The sequence below is a fragment of the Microchirus variegatus genome (assembly GCF_963457635.1).
Source record: "Microchirus variegatus genome assembly, chromosome: 18".
Lineage (NCBI taxonomy): Eukaryota > Metazoa > Chordata > Actinopteri > Pleuronectiformes > Soleidae > Microchirus > Microchirus variegatus.
In genome coordinates, this window is record NC_139819.1 from 21,519,271 (window position 1) to 21,541,574 (window position 22,304).

Here is a 22,304-nt window from a genome sequence, read left to right on the forward strand (position 1 = left end):
TACAATAACAGGACCAAGTGTCGCTGGTGGTGAGTTGAGAACTAGCTTCATTCTTTTCTTTGTTGTGGCCACCAGTGACACTTGGTCCTGTTAGCGTAAAGGTTAGCAAAGATGGCCTACACTGTTTTCATTCTGGGAATGAGGTCCCGTCCACTTACGAGTGGGTCTAAAAGTGGACCGGACCTCATTCCCAGCATGTAAACTGTGTCCGCCATATTTGCTAACAGTTATGCTAACAGGACCAAGTGTCACTGGTGGTGAGTAGAGAATTAGCTTAATTGTTTTCTTTCTTACGTGCCCACCGGTGGCACTTGTTTCTGTTAGCGTAAAGGTTAGCAAAGATGGCGGACACTGTTTACAGGTACGCCAGGAGGTCCCGTCCCCTTACGAGTCGGTCTAAAACGTGTGGTATTAGAGTTGCAGTTTCGACTCAGTGGAAACTGAGGTTGGGAAGCACAATTTTTCAAAAATACTACCCCTATCCTAGTAATACAAAGCTAAATGCTAAGCGGTGAAGTATTCCTTTAAGAGGGAAAATTGTATAAAAAATGTGCATTTCTCTCACCTGGTACGTCATTAAAATATCAGGATATTATCGGCACAATATCGGTATCGGACGATAATGTATTATTGGAACAGGTTGCAACCTCCTTGACTTCAACTACTACACTTTTTGGTTATTTTTTGCGTACAATGAAAGAAAATCTACATACTGTATATGTTAATGTCACAATAGAAGAGATGAAAACATATCGGCATTGGTTATAGAACTCCCGATATGTCGGCATCTCGGGTGTCCGTTAACGTCAAAAATTATTCGTTAAGTAGTTAACGTAAACACATTTGTGCATAATTTGACGTCACAGTGCAATACGTGTGTTAATAATTGAAGCTCAAACGTTAAAAAACGGATTAAAAAGTAATCCAGTAATGACGGGAAGAATCAGTTTGTTTGATCTCAGCCCTGATGATGATTTTGTTACTTGTAGCAAACGCGTCTGAATATTTCAGGAGACGATGTTTCCACTTTGTTGATGTTTTGCCTCGTTTGTGGTTTTTTTTGCCTTTATTTAGCGTCAGACTGAATTTTCCTCTTTTTTATTATGATTATTCAGATCATTCTTATGATGCAGTTGAAACCTTTTTAGTTTTAGTAAAGTGTTCTGACCGTGGTGGACGTGAATATTTAAGATGAAACTCAGATTATTGCTTGTTTTTTGTTGCTGTGTTTCTCCTGCTGAGAGATTGAAAAACAGGCGGAGTTTCCCTTTAACTGTGACTGAACTGAGTCTCCATGCTTTGTTTTCGTCTCAGTCCTCGAAACGCTGTTTCAACACGTTCAGTCTAAGCAATGATCGTTTATGCTCGGTCAGATTAGAGCGGGTTATAATCTGAGGTTGAGATTATTTCAGATAATCCTGTGGGATATCATACGGTTTGTTTTCATCTCAGTCCGATCATTTCAACACATTCATTCACGCTAAAGTCAAAATAATGATAATTTCTGCTCTCTGATTAACAATATAGATTCTGTCAGATTAGAGCGGGTTATAATCTGAGGTTGAGATTATTTCAAATAATCCTGTGTGATATCATACGGTTTATTTTCATTTCAACACATTCATTCACGCTAAAGCCAAATAATGATAATTTCTGCTCTTGTCAGATTAGAGCGGGTTAATCTGAGGTTGAGATTTGGTGCATAACTACAGATTATTTCAAATAATCCTGTGTGATATCATACGGTTTGTTTCCATCTCAGTCCGATCATTTCGACACGTTCATTCATGCTAAAGTAAAAATAATGATAATTTCTGCTCTCTGATTAGCGATATAGATTCTGTCAGATAAGAGCGGGTTATAATCTGAGGTTGAGATTATTTCAAATAATCCTGTGTGATATCATACGGTTTGTTTCCATCTCAGTCCGTTCATTTCAACACGTTCATTCACGCTAAAGTCAAAATAATCATAATCTCTGCTCGGTCAGATTGGAGCGGGTTATAATCTGAGGTTGAGATTATTTCAAATAATCCTGTGTGATATCATACGGTGCCGCACTGAGGGGAAGTGAGAAAGAGTCCTCGCTCTTTTAAACCTTTTGAGGGTCGGCGAACAGAAAAAGGGCATAATGTGTTTGTTGCGTCATTCATTCATTCATTCATTCATTCATTCACGTTTGTTTTTCCCAGAGTCTCTATTATAATAATAATGATGCACAGACATTCTTCATAATAAAAGAAATAAACAAAAGCGGCAGCATTTCTTCGTATATCTTTTCAAAGGAGTGTTGTGATGTGAAATAACGGAGAATAATCTGAGGGATTTTCAGAGGTTTAACAGTAACTCACACACACACACACACACACACACACACAGCGAGACCAACTCTGTGTTCGCTGTAAAATCAGTTTCCTGGAATAAGACGCTAACAGCTGGGGAATTCACCACGTTAATGCATAGGTTTCATTTTCACAAGAAATATCAGATTTTTATCTTCACCCACATCCTTCACTCACTGCTGTGTGCGAGCGAGCGAACGACACGTCTGAATAATAACAAAATAATAACCATGTACAGTATAATCTCCACTTAACCTCCTGTAGCCGTGTGTCTCTTTCTCACGATCTTTCTCAAACCAATTTCTATACGAGTTTTTATGGACATATTTACAGGTTCAGGCTGTGAAATCAGCCTTTAATGAACCAGAACTCTGTTGTAAAAGAGATTTTTCAATGTTTTAATCCTGGTTAAATGGGTCAAAACTACGGTGGCCCTGAGGTGCAAAACACAAACGCAAATCACAAAACACAAACACAAATCAAAAAACACAAACGCAAATCAAAAAACGCAAATCACAAAACGCAAACGCAAATCAAAAAACACAAACGCAAATCACAAAACACAAACGCAAATCAAAAAACACAAACGCAAATCAAAAAACACAAACGCAAATCACAAACGCAAAACACAAACGCAAATCAAAAAACACAAACGCAAATCAAAAACACAAAAACATTAACTCAAAACGCAAACACAAAAGCAGAAAACACGGATGTTAAAAACACAGACAAACAATGAGCGACAACACTGGTCAATCGCGGGAAACAACGTTTTGCGTTGTTGTTTTTTGAGTTGCGTTTCCGCTTTGACATGCATTTCCGTTGTGTTGTCTGCTTTTTTGTTTGCGTTTTATGATTTGCGTTTCTGTTGTGAGATAATGTTGTTGTGTTAAATGCTTTTGTGTTTGTGCGGGATTCGAACTGTGGCTACCTGTAGTGTGCACTTCTACATGGAACGGCAGATTTGTTTCCCTTTTTGAGTTAATGTTTTTGTGTTTTTGATTTGTGTTTGTGTTTTTTGATTTGCGTGTGTGTTTTTTGATTTGCGTTTGTGTTTTTTGATTTGCGTTTGTGTTTTTTGTGATTTGCGTTTGTGTTTTTTGATTTGCGTTTGTGTTTTTGATTTGCGTTTGTGTTTTTTGATTTGTGTCGTGTTTTGTGATTTGCGTTTGTGTTCTGCACCTCAGGGCCACCGTACAAAACTAACCCAGATCAGCTCTAAATCTACACGTGTTTACAATTGTACAACAAAAGACACACTAAATTCACATAAAAGCTGAATAAACCACTCAAAAATCACTGACGATTATGGTCTGCAGTTTAATTTGAGGCAATATGATGAAAAACGGTTTACACCGTTCGCACATTTGACCCTTGAATTTGAGGAAATCGGTCCTGGAAAGTCTTTGAATTTTATGTCAACATAGGTGTGGGAACCCTATGTTATAGTTAGTCTCCAGGGACGTCCACCATCTTATTTTAGTGTTTTAAGATGTATTTTAAAGGTCCCATTGTGCAAAGTTCTGCTGAAATTATTGAACATTTGGCTGAAATTGAAGCTAAATTAAGCAAAGGTATGTTTTGCAAACATGTATAATCTCTATAATTTATGTTTCACTACATTTTTACAATAGCAACTTATACGAATACGAACTATAGGCTGCATAGTTTTTATAAAAACGCCTAAAATGGAAATTTTAACAAAAACAAATAACACATTTAATAACGTTTAAGCTCGGATCTTGACTGGCTGCTGGTGTTAAATGTGCATTTATTTTAATGACGTTCTAGTATATCAAAAATATGTATGTAAATATCATTCTGCAATTACATTTAATTGAATAACCCTATAATACACAAATCAAATACGACGTTTGAGCAGTTTGCGGAATCTGAAATTTGAGCTGAAATTGTCCTCAGATTTAATCGGATATCAGCTTCGTCCTGAGATGAATCACCGTGTTGTCTGGGCTTTAGTTTCAGGAGAATTTCCACACACTCCTACACGTCGTCTCACAACGCGGAAGCTTTTGTAATATTTACTCCCACTGATGTTAAAACCTGAAGCAAAACCTCTCTCTCTCTCTCTATTAAATATCTGTTGTTATATAAAGTGGAAATGTTCATTTTCTTCGTGTCAAAGCTGTTTGCGCAGCACAGAAAGTGACAGTTTCTCAGCATGACGGGAATCTGAAACATGAGCACATTGTTCTCAGGATTGTGACTCACTTCAGACCAGAAATCTTTCTTTTCTTCTTCTTCTGTTTCGTATTCACAATATTTTCTCCACTCGCTCTGCTTTGAATTGCGTCCATTGCCCTCGACCTCAACCTCACATGTTTGTGTCAGTGAAAGTCTGAGATGAATGGCTGGGGATTTTCTCTTCTCTCATGATGATGATGATGATGTTGATGATGATGTTTTTGCTCATCATCCCCACATTTGTAACATGGTTAATCTGCTGCAGCTGACAACTCAACAAGAGTTTCTTCAAAACATGTCGCTGTTCATTGGAATCAAAATAGGTTTCTTATAAAGTCTCATTTCACCACATAAACGGCAAATATTCTCAAATTTCAATGTTGAAATAATCGCAGATAAACAAACGTTTCATCTGCATAGGGACTGAATCTACATTTTTGTCGTATATAACCTCTAATTTAATCGCAGATAAACAATCGTGTCATCTGCATAGAGACTAAATCTACATTTTAGTCGTATATTACCTCTAATTTAATCGCAGATAAATGAACGTTTCATCTGCATAGAGACTAAATCTAAATTTTTGTTGTATATTACCTCTAATTTAATCGCAGATAAACAAACATTTCATCTGCATAGAGACTAAATCTACATTTTATTAGTATATAACCTCTAATTTAATTGTATATAAACAAGCGTGTCATCTGCATAGAAACTAAATCTACATTTTAGTCGTATATTACCTCTAATTTAATCGCAGATAAACAAGTGTGTCATCTGCTTATAGACTAAATCTACATTTTATTAGTATATAACCTCTAATTTAATTGTATATAAACAAGCGTGTCATCTGCATAGAGACTGAATCTACATTTTAGTCGTATATTACCTCTAATTTAATCGTAGATAAACAAGCGTGTCGTCTGCATAGAGACTTAATACTTAATTGTCAAAACACAACAAAACTTCAAACTCACACCAGATCACTGTTCTTCATCTTGACATTAAAACTGTTTTTAAAACCCAAACCAAAACTTGTTTTGTATCTATTACAAAAAAAAAGGCGGTGAGTGAGTGAGAAAAAAAAAATCCCTCTGAAATTAGGACAGTTTGTCGATATTTGGTTAATTTGACCTTTAAATCTTAATGGTTCTGAAATGTCAAAGTCAGACGGGGGAATCCAACATCCTCCTTTTGACTGATTTTAAAAAACATGTGAAGGAAAAATTCAAAACTCTGTCGCTCCACAATGTTTTTGTTGTTTTATCATTTTACTGGTGACGGAAAAAGAAGGTAGAGTTTTTAAAAGGTCAAAGAAAACAAAGCAGAATCTCTAAAATCAAATTAAATCCAATGCACAAATGATTTATTTACATCGTGTTTTTGTTGAATTATGCTTTTAAAAATATCTTTGTTTATTTATGTTACCGGAATGAAATTTTACACAATATCATTCAAACATTTTCTTTTAAACATTACTATATTCACATATTTGCAAAATTGCAATAAATTCAATTTGTGATTTAAACGATTTGTAGATATTTGAAAATAATCCTAATTTGAGATTCTTAGATTATGATTCATCAGTTTTCAAGTGAGATTATACTGAGTTTGGTTTCGATATATAAAATTCTATTTGAGATTTGGTTCCGAGATAATGTCGTCACTCTTTTGATTTCAGATTTAAATATCTTTTATTTTAATCTGAGATTTGAACAATTTGCCTTATTTGATCGTGAGATTATGACACGTCAGTTCTGGAAGTGAGATTACGAACAATTTGATTTCCATATGAAATTTATCACAGAAATATTCATGACTGTTTTTATTCCATAAATAATAATAATCACTTTATTTTGAAGTGACTTCTGTGTTGAGGTCAAAAAAGCTGCATCTGCTTGGACTCTTTGGCATTGTTTATTTTTAACTCCTATATTTAAGGCAACGGTCAGTCGGTAGAAACCATTTTGAAGAAGTAACTTCTGCCTGTTCCTTAAAACGTCAGCTCTGAACTCTTCTTCGTCCTCATCATCATCAGAACCTTTAGAGAAGCCGTTTACTCAACACGACTCAACTCTGACTCAAAACTAGTTTGAATTTTTCCAATAAAACCCCCCTCATATACTCTGTGTATATTTACTGTCTCACATCACCGTTGAATTCAGTGTTTTTTCTTCTCTGAAATGTCCAAACATAATAATAATTTAATAATATCATTATAATATAATTTAAGCACAGATAAACAAGCGTGTCATCTACATAGAGACTAAATCTTCATTTTAGTCGTATATAACCTCTAATTTAATAGTAGATAAACAACCGTGTCATCTGCATAGAGACTAAATCTACATTTTAGTCGTATATAACCTCTAATTTAATCGTATATAAACAAGCGTGTCATCTGCATAGAGACTAAATCTACATTTTAGTCGTATATAACCTCTAATTTAATCGTAGATAAACAAGCGTGTCATCTGCATAGAGACTAAATCTACATTTTAGTTGTATATTACCTCTAATTTAATCGTAGATAAACAAGCGTGTCATCTGCATAGAGACTAAATCTACATTTTAGTCGTATATAACCTCTAATTTAATCGTAGATAAACAAGCGTGTCATCTGCATAGAGACTAAATCTACATTTTAGTTGTATATTACCTCTAATTTAATCGTAGATAAACAAGCGTGTCATCTGCATAGAGACTAAATCTACATTTTAGTTGTATATTACCTCCGATTTAATTGTAGATAAACAAGCGTGTCATCTGCATAGAGACTAAATCTACATTTTAGTCGTATATTACCTCTAATTTAATCGTATATAAACAAGCGCGTCATCTCCATAGAGCCTAAATCTACATTTTAGTCGTATATTACCTCTAATTTAATCGTAGATAAACAAGCGTTTTATGGTCATTATTTAAAGCTAAATACAACATAAATATGCATACAAGCCACAAATAAAGTTACAGTCACGGTGAATGAACAGATAAATTAAAAAATAAAAAATGGTCTAAATAAAGTCTTTGAACCTCTGGAAATGAGTGTAAATGACACAAAAACGACAATTTCTCAAAAAAAACGTCTTTGTTCCAGAAACGGCTGCATTTTAGGAATCGATGCCCAAATCAGGAACTAAGAGTCAAAGGTCGCTCATTGTTGCTGCTTAAGCTAAAGATTTCTAAGAAAAGCTTTTCGACAATGAATCAAACCATAGTTTTTGTTCCGTTTATGAAGACTTTGTCTTAAAAAGGTGTGTTTTTAGCACACATTAATGAATATAATGAATGAAGCTGATATCTATTGTAGCATCGATACACATCTTAATTTGAATGTCGTGAGCTGTTTTTATTGTTTATATTCAAACCCAGTGTTTGACACTTTGTTTTCTTTCACTTCCCTAAACTCAGAATTGCGTCTGGACGTTAAAGGTCACCACGTTTTATTCTGTCAAGAACAAACTCATTATAACAATAATGAGAAGAATATACCGTGTGACTCATGTAGTTGAAGGGTCTTAAAGATACAGTATGTAACCTACTGTTAGCAACAAAACCCAAAATCACGTCTTCTTATTTAAATATTCAAATATATTTATTTTATCTTTAATTTTTTCCAAATAAATAATAATAGTAGCACCCATATCTTAAAATGGACAAGGGACAAATTATTTTCTGATTGTTACTAAAAAAAAAAATGTTCTATTAATTTTTTAATAACTATTAGCTAGTGTGATCGCATATTTTAATAAGAATAATAAAATGTTGATTTAAGACAAAAAGTGAACCAACTTTCCATCAATATATTGCATTATATTATATTAGATATTATATTGATTTTGATATAACCCTGAACTTTCTCAATGGGACTGAAACATGTTGAATTTAAATTGCCGTCAAATCCGTGATCTGAATCAGATCTTACTGAAATCTACTCTGATGACAGATTATCTAATCCTGCACACATATACCAAATTTTGTTAAAATCCGATAATCTTTGACAGAGATATTATTTCTTTTTTTTTGACAGTTTTTTCCATTGTAAATGAATGGGATTTCTTGACAGTTTGATCGTGTTTTGTGTCGTTGTCAGTGGGTAAATTCTTACCAAAATTTAATCAGAACTTACTTGGGTGATCAGATACACATCACATAAAATTCAGATTGAGCTATAGATTATCTAATCCTGCACACATATACCAAATTTTGTCAAAATCCGATTAACTTTGATAGAGATATTATTTCTTTTTCGACAGTTTTTTCCATTGTAAATGAATGGGATTTCTTGACAGTTTGATCGTGTTTTTTGTCTTCGTCAGTGGGTAAATTCTTACCAAAATTTAATCGGAACTTATTTAGGTGATCGACTACCGATCACCTAAAATTCAGATTGATCTGTGAAGAAAAAAAAAAAATCAACTGCACACAGTTTTTACATGGTTTTCCGTTCAAATTGGATCAGATTAAGATTAGATTGTGTGTGAAAGTAACCAGATGAGATTATTAAGTAAGAAGAAGAGGAAAAACAAACTGAAACAAACCAGAGAAAAAAATGATGAGGCTGCGGTGCCTTCAGTCGACCAATGAAACTCTTGTGGAAACACCTTCCTATTTCGAGGTGACGAGTCGAGGACGGAGCTTCAGAGTCTCACACTGAGGACAGCGCGCACACACACACACATGGGTGAGTGTCACTTTTAAACTTTATTAACACCTTTATTTACACCACATACCGTTGTGTTTTCACTCTTTTTATCGTCAAAACTGTGTTGTTTTAGTTTTGCTAAATCTTAAATACGCTGAAGTCTTTATTCACGTATTCTTCTTTCTTCACTTATTCTCCTTTTTTTGCTGTAAAATGTGATATTTGATGATTTAAATGTCATAGAAAAGTCGTATTTGTAATTCTGAAGAAGAAGTAAATCACAAAGTAAAGTACAGATGTGTGAATTTTCTACTTGAGTGCAATTTTTTTGCAGTTTTACACTCTGAATGTGAAATTGTCCTAGTTTTTATCTCCTATGACAGAAAATGTTGTGTATTTTTAATTTAAAGGACAAACGTGTCACAGAAAAGTCATATTTATACTTCTAAACCCCCCCCCAAAAAAGGACAATAATCTGTCCGACATTGTAGATTATTATGGTTAAAATCGTGTTAAATGAGTGATGGGCTTTAGACGAGCAGTATATTATATATTTTTAAAAAAGCTGACGTGAAAATGCAGAAGTTGCAGCGACTGAAAGCAGAATTTACGGTTCAAGCCGCAGCACAGGAAACAAGTGATCTCAGAAGAGAAGTATATTGGTTTAGCTCAGATGATAATATCGCTGTGGGCGAACAGTCGCTGCTGCTGTTCACGCCGTTTCACTCGTTCACGGCGGCTTTTAATCCCGACTTTAGACTTTAAACGTTCGTCTTTAAAGCGCCGCGTTCCTTCTAAACTGTGCAGAATAACGCGTTTGTTTCACTATCGCCTCGAGTCTCAATATCGGATAGAATTACAGTGCAGCTCACGAGCAGGAAGTGGTTTTGCAGCCTGTGGTTTTATATCAGACTCGGTTTAACAAAAAGGTTCGAGTGACTTTTTTTTTTTTAAATGTTTGTGGGAATAAGTGTCAGAAAATGGACAGAAAGAAAAAGTGCTTTGAATACAAATATCTGTTTCTCTGTAAAAATGTGATCGATGTCTTCATTGAGGTTTTTCCTCTGAAAACCAACATTCACACACATTAACTGTCTTTGTAGAAAGTAGCTTAAAGTAAGCGGATACTTGATTAAAAGTACAAATATCTTTACCAGAAAAGTAATTTTTCTTAAGTTGTTATATTTAGAATGATATAAATACTAGTGCTGTGCAAAAGACGCAAAAAAGACGCTAATGACGCCATGTTTACGTGCCACAACACCAGAGTCCAGGCACCGTTTACCAGTTAGCTCCGTTAGCTCCTTTTAGCGCCAATTAGCGTTAGCCTACAGTGGAACTGGAGCAGTCTGTTTATTAAAGGAAAAGAGCAGCGCTAACATTAACAGTCTTTGTATAAAGTAGCTTAAAGTAAGCGGATACTTGAGTAAAAGTACAAATATCTTTACCAGAAAATGTACATGATGTAAAATGTACATAAGTTGTTATATTTAGAATGATATAAATACTAGTACTGTGCAAAAGACGCTAATGACGCTAATGATAATGTTTTCGTGCCGCGACACCAGAGTCCAGGCACCGTTTACCAGTTAGCTCCGTTAGCTCCTTTTAGCGCCAATTAGCGTTAGCCTACAGTGGAACTGGAGAAGTCTGTTTATTAAAGGAAAAGAGCAGCGCTAACATTAACAGTCTTTGTATAAAGTAGCTTAAAGTAAGCGGATACTTGAGTAAAAGTACAAATATCTTTACCAGAAAATGTACATGATGTAAAATGTACTTAAGTTGTTATATTTAGAATGATATAAATACTAGTACTGTGCAAAAGACGCTAATGACGCTAATGATAATGTTTTCGTGCCGCGACACCAGAGTCCAGGCACCGTTTACCAGTTAGCGCCGTTAGCGCACCTACAGTCGAAACTGGAGCAGTCTGTTTATTAAAGGAAAAGAGCAGCGCTAACAAATAACGTTAGCGTACCTGTGTATTGCGTATGTGTGCCTCTGTTTTTAAAGTTTAGCGTTACTTTAGAGACTCGTTCTAACAATCGGGGAGTCGTCACACGCGTCTTTTTCCGGTCAGTCGTCATGGAAACGTGCGTTAGCGCGCGCTAACGCTCACGCCGTTAACATTCGACAGCACTAATAAATACAGGCCATAATACCAACTCTTCTTCTTCTTCTTCTTCTTCTGATTTTATTTGGTAGTGACGAGTAACAAAGACGAGAGTGAGAGGAAATTGCTAAAGTTGCTATAAATATAAATTAACAAAGTATTTGTACTTCTTTCCGTCTCTCGTCCACAGCTGAGGACGGAGGACAGAGTGAGACGTCGTCACAGGCAGAAGTCGACGCTGAAGACAAGTGGACGATGAACCAGGTAACAGTGTAACCGCACACGTTTCATTGTCTCCAATGATATATTTACATATTTATGTCTTTATTCCACGCACACGTTTATATTGACGTATTGTTTATATTTGAATCGAGGGTCGATGCCGTCAGAATTATGAGATTAAAGACAGAATTCTAAGATTAAAATCAGAATTGTGAGATTAAAGTCAGAATTCTAAAATTAAAATCAGAATTCTAAGATTAAAGTCAGAATTATGAGCAAAAAAAAAATCTGAATTATGAGATTAAAGAGCCTTGTAATCCTGAGATTGTGAGTTAATTTGTGTGATTATTGCCACATAAAGAAATGTTTCTCACAACTCTGTTACAATTTCATTATTAAGAGAAAACGAAGCCTTGTAATCCTGAGATTAACACGTTGTAATGAAAAAACAAGAATATTTTGAGTCTCTGAAGGGTTTGTAGAGAACGTTAATCTCAGCAGATTTGTCCAGATTAACGTCAGTCAGTGCTGGTAAAGATGAAGAAGACGTCAGTTGGACGTCTGTCAGTGATGATGGGGATTATTTTTTATTTCCCTGAGTTACAGTCAGTGACTCCTCTGCTCACAATGACTTTGTTTTCATTTCCCTTTTTTTGTTTGTTCTTAAAGTGAATTCGAGATGGTGGCAAATTCTGCTGATTGTGAAATGAGTAACGAGGGCAGAGTGACGATTGAGCTCTGGCCGTGAGATTATCAGCTCGTCAGATTATCAGACCTGGATATTTCACAGTGTGTGTGTGTGTGTGTGTGTGTGTGTGTGTGTGTGTGTGTGTGTGTGTGTGTGTGTGTGTGTGTGTGTGTGTGTGTGTATGTGCGTAGAGAAACTCGTCACTCTTCTGGTAACTGAAACGAGACGCGGCTCGAGAGACGCGAGCGCTTCGTCAAATTTCCTCCACAAACGCATCGCCTTGGCTGCGAGGCGAGCGGTTTCCTCGGCGACCTCGAGCCACAGTCACACACACACATATACACACATATATATATCACACATATATATCACACACACACATACATATATGTGGACACGCTGACATCAATCAGTCACCCACAAGGTTTTCCAACAAGTGGAAATTAACTGAATGTCGTTTCACAACAGTGTGGAGTCACATCTGCAGCACACACACACACACACACTTCACACACTCTGTGTGTGTGTGTGTGTTCTTGTACTTGCAGCATACTGAGGACCAGTGAGGGTTTTTAGTGAGGACATTTTGGCCGGTCCTCACTTTGTTTCAAATCACTTCCTTAGGTTGCTATAACATGCTATACTCAATTTGTCAAAATTGTCGACATAGTATTGTATGAAGTTTTTGTCAAATTTTGGACCAAACATTTTTGGTCATTTTTAAAAAAAAAAATTGGTCGACATAGTATTGTATGACGTTTTTGTCAAATTTTGGACCAAAAATTTAAAAAAAAAAGTTCGAAAAAGTTTTTCAGCCCTTTTTGCTCTGGGGCTCCACGTGCAGACATTTTATGGTACTGCAACAAAGTAGTTCTTTGTAGTTGTCATTCATGAAGTAGATATTTGTAATTGTGTTGATTTATAAAGTGGAAATGCTGGTCCTCACTTTGTCAGCAACCCAGTCCTCAGTATGCAGCAAGTACAAGAATGTGTGTGTGTGTGTGTGTGGCTTTGACGTTTCCTGTACACAACCATTGATGCATAAAACTGAAAGTTTTGTGAATCACTCACCGAGAGTAAATCAGTCAATCTGACAGAAGTTACTTTACACGATTGTCTTTTTCTTTTTACGTGAACTCTTAGATTCAGAGTGAAATAATGTACACACAGTGGAAAAGTCAGTGTGTGTGTGTGAGAGACGCTGTGCTGTGACTCAGTCGGGGCTATCTTTGGTTTAAAAAAAACAGGCCTGCACCTTCACTATTACTCAGAGTGGAGGCCTAACTTCTGGGAACCAGGAACCACATACAGGAACTGTATTCACTATGAAACCACGGTGAGACCATTTGTTGTATAATGACTGAAATAAAGACACCGCGAGTTAGTGTGTGTGTGCGTGCGTGTGTGTGTCTGACATTGTCCGTTTTGTGGTTGTCAAAAAATCGACTGACGCAAAAAAGTAAAAAAGGTCTGCGGGGAGATTACGCGTCGTAATATTTAGCGTGAGACGCAGCAGCAGCAGCTGCAGAAAGAAGGTCACGGTGTCACGGTTAAATTTCAAATATCATCAGCGTTAAAATAGAGAAACAAACGCCTCCTCCTCCAGTTTCTCTTCTTCACTGCCGTCCATTTAACTGATGACTTTAATTCTGCTGCCTTCACTCTTTCATTTCTGCTTTCACACAAACCACAAACAGTGGCTTTGTATTCACGTCCAGTCATCGCTCCATATCTAACATTTTAAATATACACAGTGTGTCAATAAATCAATAAATCAGTCAATAAGAGCAGTGACAGCAGTGATCCAGGGTGAAAACACAGTGTGTGTGTGAGTGGAAATTTGACAAATGATGTAAATGAGAAGCTGCTGCTGCCTGTTTGTGTTATCAGAGCGTTCACATTCATGTGTTCACAAACACTTTTTAAAGAATTCGGGGAAAATAAGTTCATTCTCAGAGAAAAGTGACACAATTTAGAATTTAAAAGAATTTTAAAGAGAGAATTCATTGAAAAATCTTAGAAATAATGTTAAACATTTGAGATTAAAGTCAGAATTCTTAGGGAAAAAAATTCAAAATTTTGAGGGAAAGTCAGAATTCTAAGATAAAGGCAGAATTCTAAAATTAAAGTCGTAATTCAGAGTAAAAAAAGTCAGAATTCTTAGAAAAAAATGTTAAAAAACTGAGATTTAAGTCAGAATTCTGAGATTAAAGTTGGAATTCAGAGTAAAAAAGTCTAAATTCTTGGAAATAATGTTAAACATTTGAGATTAAAGTCAGAATTCTTAGGGAAAAAAAATAAACATTTTGAGGGAAAGTCAGAATTCTAAGATTAAAGTCAGAATTCTAAAAGAGAAGTCAGAATTCTGAGCTTAAAGTAAATCAGAATTATAAGAGAGAAGTCAGAATTCTGTATATATAATCTGTATATAAAACACAGATTATATCAGTTATATTAAGAGATATAATCTGTATATAAAACACAGATTATATCTGTTTATATAACAGATATAATCTGTAAAACACAGATGATCACAGTAGTATAAACAGATATAATCTGACACAGATGTTGATAAAGGTCTCTCTCGTTGATCTCGTTCTCCTCAGTTTTAGATCATCATAAAAATCACCTTTCCCAGATTAACCTCGTCAGTTTTCTCTCGCTGACCTCAGTGATTGACAGCTCTCTCTCTGCTGCACACAGGAAGTCTGGTGGTTATTATTGAAAGTCGTGGTGGAAAAAAACACTTTCAACATTTGTCTCCCATGAGACGACAGAGAGCGTCTTCTTCCATCTGTGTGTGTGTGTGTGTGATTATGAATTTACCTGTGTGTGTGTGTGTGTGTGCGGTCACCTGCAGGCGTCTCCTCCCGTGATCGAGATCCACGACTCGACGACCGAGTGCGAGGAGGAGTCGAGGCTCAGCCCGGTGCAGACGGAGGAGAAGGCGTTTGTGTCCAGTCTGCACTCGTTCATGAAGGACAAAGGTTCAGCCATCGAGAGGATTCCTCATCTGGGCTTCAAACAGAGTCAGTTCAGCCCTAATCCACCTCTAATCTGGACTCTCTGTCCTTATATACACCACAGTTTTCACACGCTGCAACATCTTTGCTCATGGACACATGTATAGACCAGCAGAGCCAGGAATTGAACTCGCCCAACCACTGAACCTTAATACTTATGGGTTAGGGTTATTTAGAACATGACTTTTCATACTTAAGTACAGTATAAATATCAACTTTAAGACTTTTACCTCAGTAATGTTAGCATTTTCCCTTCCTCTTTGATTCATTTTCAGGAAAAATTAATAAAAACAGAAGGGAAAAATTAATGAAATGAATAAAAAATGGAAGGAAAATGAATAGAAATTGAAGGGAACATGAATAAAAACAGAAGGAAACATGAATAAAAAGATGTGTTTTCGTCAGATGTTTAATTTTTGTGTGTTTTTTTGCAGTTAATCTCTGGAGGATTTACAAAGCTGTAGAAAAACGTGGAGGCTATGAAAGTGTAAGTATATATACAGTACATATACATACATATATATACATATATATACTAGGGATGTGAATCTTTGGTCAGCTCACGATTCGATTCAAAATCAACTCTCGATTCAAACGATTCTCGATTCAAAAATGTATACGATGCGTAGTGTGTTGAGGCAAATTATTGCATCAAAACAATCCAGTTTGTATAAGATAATGTGATCATGTGATCACACAAAGGCAAACTTAAGACAAAAGTGAACATTTATTCATTCAAAACAAATAAAAACTTACTTCCTGTACAAAAAATAACTTTAGCATAAATAAAAGCTTAGACTAGCTGCCTTTTTCTCCCAGAAGTTACAAAAATAAACTGTACACAAATAACACAAACTGGTGTTTTTGTGTGGTTTTTCAAAATAGAAAATAGGAATATATACACTGTATATATATATATATATATATATATATATATATATATATATATATATTTATATGTATGTATATATATATATATATTTGTTTGTTTTGTTTACGTTCCACAAACACCTGAACTGATGTAAGACAGTGGAGTCAAGCGTCTGAGTGGAAAATGAGCAGAAGGTTTTTAAACCACAGAGCAGTTTAGGACAGTTGAGGCGTCAGCGCCCCCACACTGTGGTGATGATGATGATGATGATGATGATGATGATGGTGATGATGATGAGGACACTGTGGGACACGCTCTTCACACTGTGAGACGCTGAGTTCAGGCTCTTAAACCAGAGCTGACCCTTGATCTTCAATCCACCGCCACAGTGTGTGTGTGTGTGTGTGTGTGTGTGTGTGTGTGTGTGTGTGTGTGTGTGTGTGTGTGTGTGTGTGTGTGTGTGTGTGTGTGCGCGTGTGTGTGCGTGCACTCTCTAAAACTCTTTCATCTCGCTGCTTCTTAAGCTGACGCTTGAAGCCTAAACTGTCTTTACCTCTGAGACGGTGTTAACTGTGACACTGAAACAGGTCACACAATTCACACTGAAATGTGTGTGTGTGTGTGTGTGTGAAGCTGTTAAACCACAGCCCTCAAACTTAAATGACCTTAGGACCACTGAGTTTCTAGTTTAGAGGTAAAAAAAATGAATATTTTAGTACAATTTCATCCTTTAAACACGATGATTTTATGTCATTAACTAACATTTCTCACGCTGTGTCTCTGTTGGTTTTAAGACCTTAATGATCTGAGTTTATTTAGGACGACCGTTTTGGAACCTACGACCACAAACTCCTTCGTGCTGCACTTAATCATCTATTTCCCTTTAAATAGGAACATCATTTACATTTAAAGGCGCCATATTATGTAAGAATGTGGCCAAAAACGGTTACTACATTTAAATTCAAAATACAGAGGTTTTCTGACGTAACTGGCAACCCTGTGGTCGCTCGGCAGCTGAGACTCTACTGACTGCAATGATTGGTAGACGGCGGTAGATGGCGCCACATGACGCCAAAACATGATTTCAAAACATAAATATGAATTGCAGTCTGCAAAATATTTGTTTTCATGCAAATATTTGCAACAGTTGATTTAGATTTATTACATAATGCACCTTTAAAATAAAGTAGAAAAATATTTACTCACATTGTAAATGAAGTAGAAGCTTATTTTCCCATAGAGTTCTTTTTGTTGTATCCAGTGTGTTTCCCCCTAGTAGCCATTTGTTATACTCCCTTCAGCATAAAAACCTTATGTGAAATTTGATCATTTAAGATTTTTTTTTAAATCAAATTTTCTCTTTTCATTCACGTGCAAAACTTTTGAGATTAAATTCAGAATTATGAGATGAATTCTCAGAAAAAAGTATGGGGAAGAAAAGTAAAAATTCAGAGATTTTAGTTTGAATTCTAAGAGAAAAGTTAGAATTCTTTGGAAAAATGTCAACATTTTGAGAAAAAAGTCAGAATTGCGAGAAAAGAGTCAGAATTATATATATGTATATATATATATATGTATATGTATATATATATATACATATACATATATATATATATATATATAAAAAGTGAAAGTGTGGCTGCTGACACTCAGTATCTTCCACATACAGTACATGTATGTATATATATATACATAATATGTTTATTATATACATATATATATATATATATGTATATATACGTATATGTATATAATTGTAATGATGAAGTGTTTGTAAAAGTAAATAAAATAAAGTAGTGATAGAGAGGAAAATATTTACTCACATTGTAAATGAAGTAGAAGCTTATTTTCCCATAGAGTTCTTTTTGTTGCATCCAGTGTGTTGCCCCCCCCTAGTGGCCATTTGTTATACTCCCTTCAGCATAAAAACCTTTATGTGAATTTGATATTTTAAGATTTTTTAAAATCAAATGTTTTCTTTTAAATTAAATTCAGAATTATGAGTTGAATATATATATACATATATATATATATATATATATATATATATATATATATATATATACGTATATATATGTATGTATATATATATATATATATATATATATATATATATATATATATATATATATATACGTATATATATGTATGTATATATATATATATATATACACGTATATATATGTATATAATTGTAATGATGAAGTGTTTGTAAAAGTGTTTTTTCGTCTTTAAACAGGTGACGTCACAGCGTCTGTGGAAGAAAGTTTACGACGAGTTGGGAGGAAGTCCAGGGAGCACCAGTGCTGCTACATGTACCCGTCGACACTATGAGAGGTGAGGAGGACAATGATGATGAGGAGGAGGAGGAAGAAGATGATGATGAAGAAAAGCAGTTTAAAAAAGGCACTTGTGTGTTCCCTCAGGCTGGTGCTGCCCTTTGAGCGACACATCAAGGGCGAAGAGGACAAACCTCTGCCGCTGAGCAAACCCCGGAAACTGTATAAGAGGAACGTGGAGAGCAAGGTGAAGAAGGCCGAGGTCAAGAGGTCAAGCTCTCAGCTGGACACGGACGTGGACTCACAGGTAACCAACGGTCTCGTGAACGGAGATATGAGACGATGGGAGAGACTTTTTAAAATGTGACTCAGATGCTCCACGAAGCACAGATGATAAAATTAATAGTTATTTCCATTCAATCTGGGGTTTAAATGGCTTTTTGACCAACGGAAACTTCGGACAATCTATGTCTAATGTTTGATTTTTCATCATTTCTGGCACAAAACTCAACTTTCTATCCGTGTTACGGCCGTTATTTTGATCTTTCTTTATTGTATTAGAGACCTTTAATTGACCTCCGCTAATGAGGTAAATGTTTTCGCTGAAGTTTGTCTGTTAGCAACATAACTCAAAAAAAGTCACGGACAGATTTGGATGAAATTTTCAGGAAATGTCCGCAATGGGACCAGGAACAAGTGATTACATTTTGGGTGTGATCCATGCAGGGGTGGGGGGGGGGGAGGGGGTTGAGCTGCCTTGGCGGAGGTCTGCGCTCTCCGAGTGCTTTTCTAGTTGTATGATGGAAAAGCGCCATAAGTATTAGGACCTAATACAGGGTATCTGCGGGGGGCTTAAAAAGTCTTAAATCCAATAATTTGAATTTAAAGGTGAAGTTAGTAGTTTATAGTGCCATCGAGAGGAGAGGCTGAAATTTACAACAAAGAACTGCTCCTCTGCTCACCCCCTCCCTTCCCTGAGCGCTACGATATCCGCAGCCGGTCAAATGTCGTCCTCGTCGTCTTTCTCCGTGTCAGCAGATGAGGTTCGTGAGGTGAGGGAGAGGGCGAGCTACCGCGGCCGTAGCAGACGAAGCGGAGAGAGTGGAGGCGGGACTTCCGCTACAAGTAAAGAGACGCTTGATTTGTTCTCTCGCGTTTGTCCTTACAGGCTCCGGTAGAAACATGGCGTCTCGCTGCTAACAGTGGCTATGCAACCGCGGCCCGCGACCATGTTATTTTACATGACTTTTTGAAACACTACGAAAATGAAACAAAAACTATTATACATTGACTAGACAATGCAGGAGCACATAATATGTATAAAAAAGTGGATTTTGGGTTATATAAACCCATAAATACTACATAGTGTCCCTTTAAGGCCTTAAAATGTCTTAAATTTGCCTAAAATCGGATAAAAGGTTTTAAATACAATTTTGAAAGGTCTTAGAAATCGTTACTTTTATTTAAAAAGTGCATAAACTTCAGTCTCGCTTTGAAATGTTTCCAGTTTTGAGGATGCGATAACAACAATAACCACAACACGGAACTAAAGTAGGCCACCTGTGCTGCCCGGGGAGAATTTATCGAGCACCGCTAGCTAGTGTGCTGTGCGCGCACCGCGGTGTGTTACAGCTTAGCATAGCAGCGGAGAAAACTTAACGAAAGCCCACAGCTAAGCCGAATTGCAAGTGGCCAAAAACGGTTACTACGCTCAAATTCAAAATAACAAGGTCTTTTTAGGTTTTGTTTTCTGACGTAACTGGCAACCCGTGGTTGCTCGGCAGCTGAGACTCTACTGACTGCAATGATTGGTAGACGACGGTAGGTGGCGCCACATGACGCCAATACATGATTTCAAAACATAAACATGATTTGCAGTCTGCAAAATATTTTTTTTAATGCAAATATTTTGTCTGTACTGTTGTTGTTGGTGAGTTCAGTTTGTTATATGAACATTATTCCTGAGTCTCTGTGACATATTAGGAGGATTTTATGGCCAGTTGCTTTAGATTTATTACATAATGCACCTTTAAAATAAACTTTAATGTATAAAATAAATGTACTCACATTGTAAATCAAGTAGAAGCTTATTTTCCCATAGGGTTCTTTTTGTTGCATCCAGTGTGTTGCCCCCTAGTGGCTATTTGTTATACTCCCTTCAGCATTAAAACCTTTCTGCGAAATTTGATATATTAAGATTTTTTTTTAATCAAATTTTCTCTTTTCATTCATGTGCAAAAACAGACAGACAGAAACTTTTGAGATTAAATTCAGAATTATGAGATGAATTCTCAGAAGAAAAAAAAAAGTCTGGGGGAATTCTGGGGAAGAAAAGTAAAAATTCAGAGATTTTAGTTCGAATTCTAAGAGAAAAGTCAGAATTGCGAGAAGAGTCAGAATTCTATTTTTCTTTTTAAAAGTCTGAGTCGGAGAGAAAAACATTGTGAGCGGAGATTAAAAGTGAAAGTGTGGCTGCTCTAGAGCAGCAGTGGAGAATGATCGAGGCGACTGGAAGATTCCTGTTCCTCCTAAAAGCTGACACTCACAGTGTCTAGTATTTAGTGGCTTTAGATTTATTTCATAATGCACCTTTAATTATTTGACTGCAGAGACCCTGTTATATGTGACGAAATCATGTTTTTCTCCACTAAATTGAGTGGTTTTTTTGTTGTTTCACAGATCCTGACCCACAGGAGTCCTGACGCCGTGATGCGTCCTCGCTCTGCTCTGTGGTCAGACAGACCGTATCCAGACCGCTCTCAACCAAACAGAGACATGTGCTCTCCTGTCTATGCTCTCCTGCCCGTCCCCTCATCCACTCCTTGGACGTCTCACATCTCACCTCCTCCTGCTGCTCCTCCTCCTGCTCCTCCTGCTCCTTCAGAGGTCATCTCTCCTCTGGAGAAGAAGAAGCGAATGGCTCAGGCGAGCCTCAGCATGGCCGCAGAACCTCCGCAGAGCGAGGACAAAGAGCGTCCCTCGGTCATCTGCTGCTCACAGTCTCCGGCCCGGGCGTCGTCGTCGTCTTCCAGTCCGAACTGCGCATCCTCCGACGCCTCCTCCCCGCTCCCTCTGTCCTCCTCCTCGTCCCGCAGCCCGTCCCCTCTCTCCGTCTCATCGGAGGACTGTCCTCCGACGCGACCTCAAAGCTCTGTTCCGTCCACCACTTGCGGTGAGGATAACCGCAACGATGGCTCTCCGTCACCGACTGCTGAGTCGATGCAGAGTCAGAATAAAGACGGCGCGGCGTGGGAGCCGCTCCGCAAACACCTCGCCCTCCGACCTTTCCAGCCGACGCCGACCTCCAGCTTCACCAAGGTCGTCCCGAAGTCGCCCGCGCAGCTCCTGCGACCCGCTCCCATCAGGCCGAGCTACAGAGGCCACCCGAGCCGCTCGCTGCAGCAGGACGACGCCGCTACCGCCGCCGCCGCCAAGAAGCTGAGCCACGCCACGCCGTGGCTTTACCACACGGAGAGGAGGGACAATAAATCCAGGACGATGCTGCAGAAAGTCCACGCTCTGCCGCAGAGTCTGTCCCACCCCGCCGCCGCCGCCGCGCTCCCCGTCCTCTGCGTCCTCTCCGGCTACGACAAGTCGCAGAGAGACTCTCGGCACCTGCCGCCGTTTCACCCGGTGTTTCTGCCCAACAGGATGAGGCTGCCGCAGTCGCAGCTCATGTACCACCGCGTACCCGTGGCTCCGGGACCGTCGGCGTATCCGTATCCTTATTCTTATTCTGTGCCTCTGTTAAACCCTCAGCCTGGATACACTTTACCCGCCGTCAACCCCGTCTATCCGCACAAGCTGTGATCGGGTTTTTTCCCGCCAATCTGTTCGATCCACGCGAACTCTCTTGCGTTTCTGATGGACACGAGGAAATAAAATCGGAAAACTCTGATCCGATTCAGCCCAATCTTGG

At 37.4% G+C, this 22,304-nt stretch overlaps 1 protein-coding gene across 1 annotated transcript; it reads left to right on the top strand.

The window, feature by feature from the left end:
• Window positions 1-341: 341 nt before the first annotated feature.
• arid5a (AT-rich interactive domain 5A) lies at window positions 342-22,195 on the top strand (the record flags this gene model as incomplete). The annotated part of the gene is made up of 7 exons (XM_083904659.1): window positions 342-390; window positions 11,493-11,566; window positions 15,073-15,241; window positions 15,670-15,722; window positions 18,346-18,443; window positions 18,533-18,692; window positions 21,065-22,195. 7 exons carry the CDS (start codon window positions 342-344, stop codon window positions 22,193-22,195), a joined length of 1,734 nt encoding a protein of 577 aa, XP_083760785.1.
• Window positions 22,196-22,304: the final 109 nt, after the last annotated feature.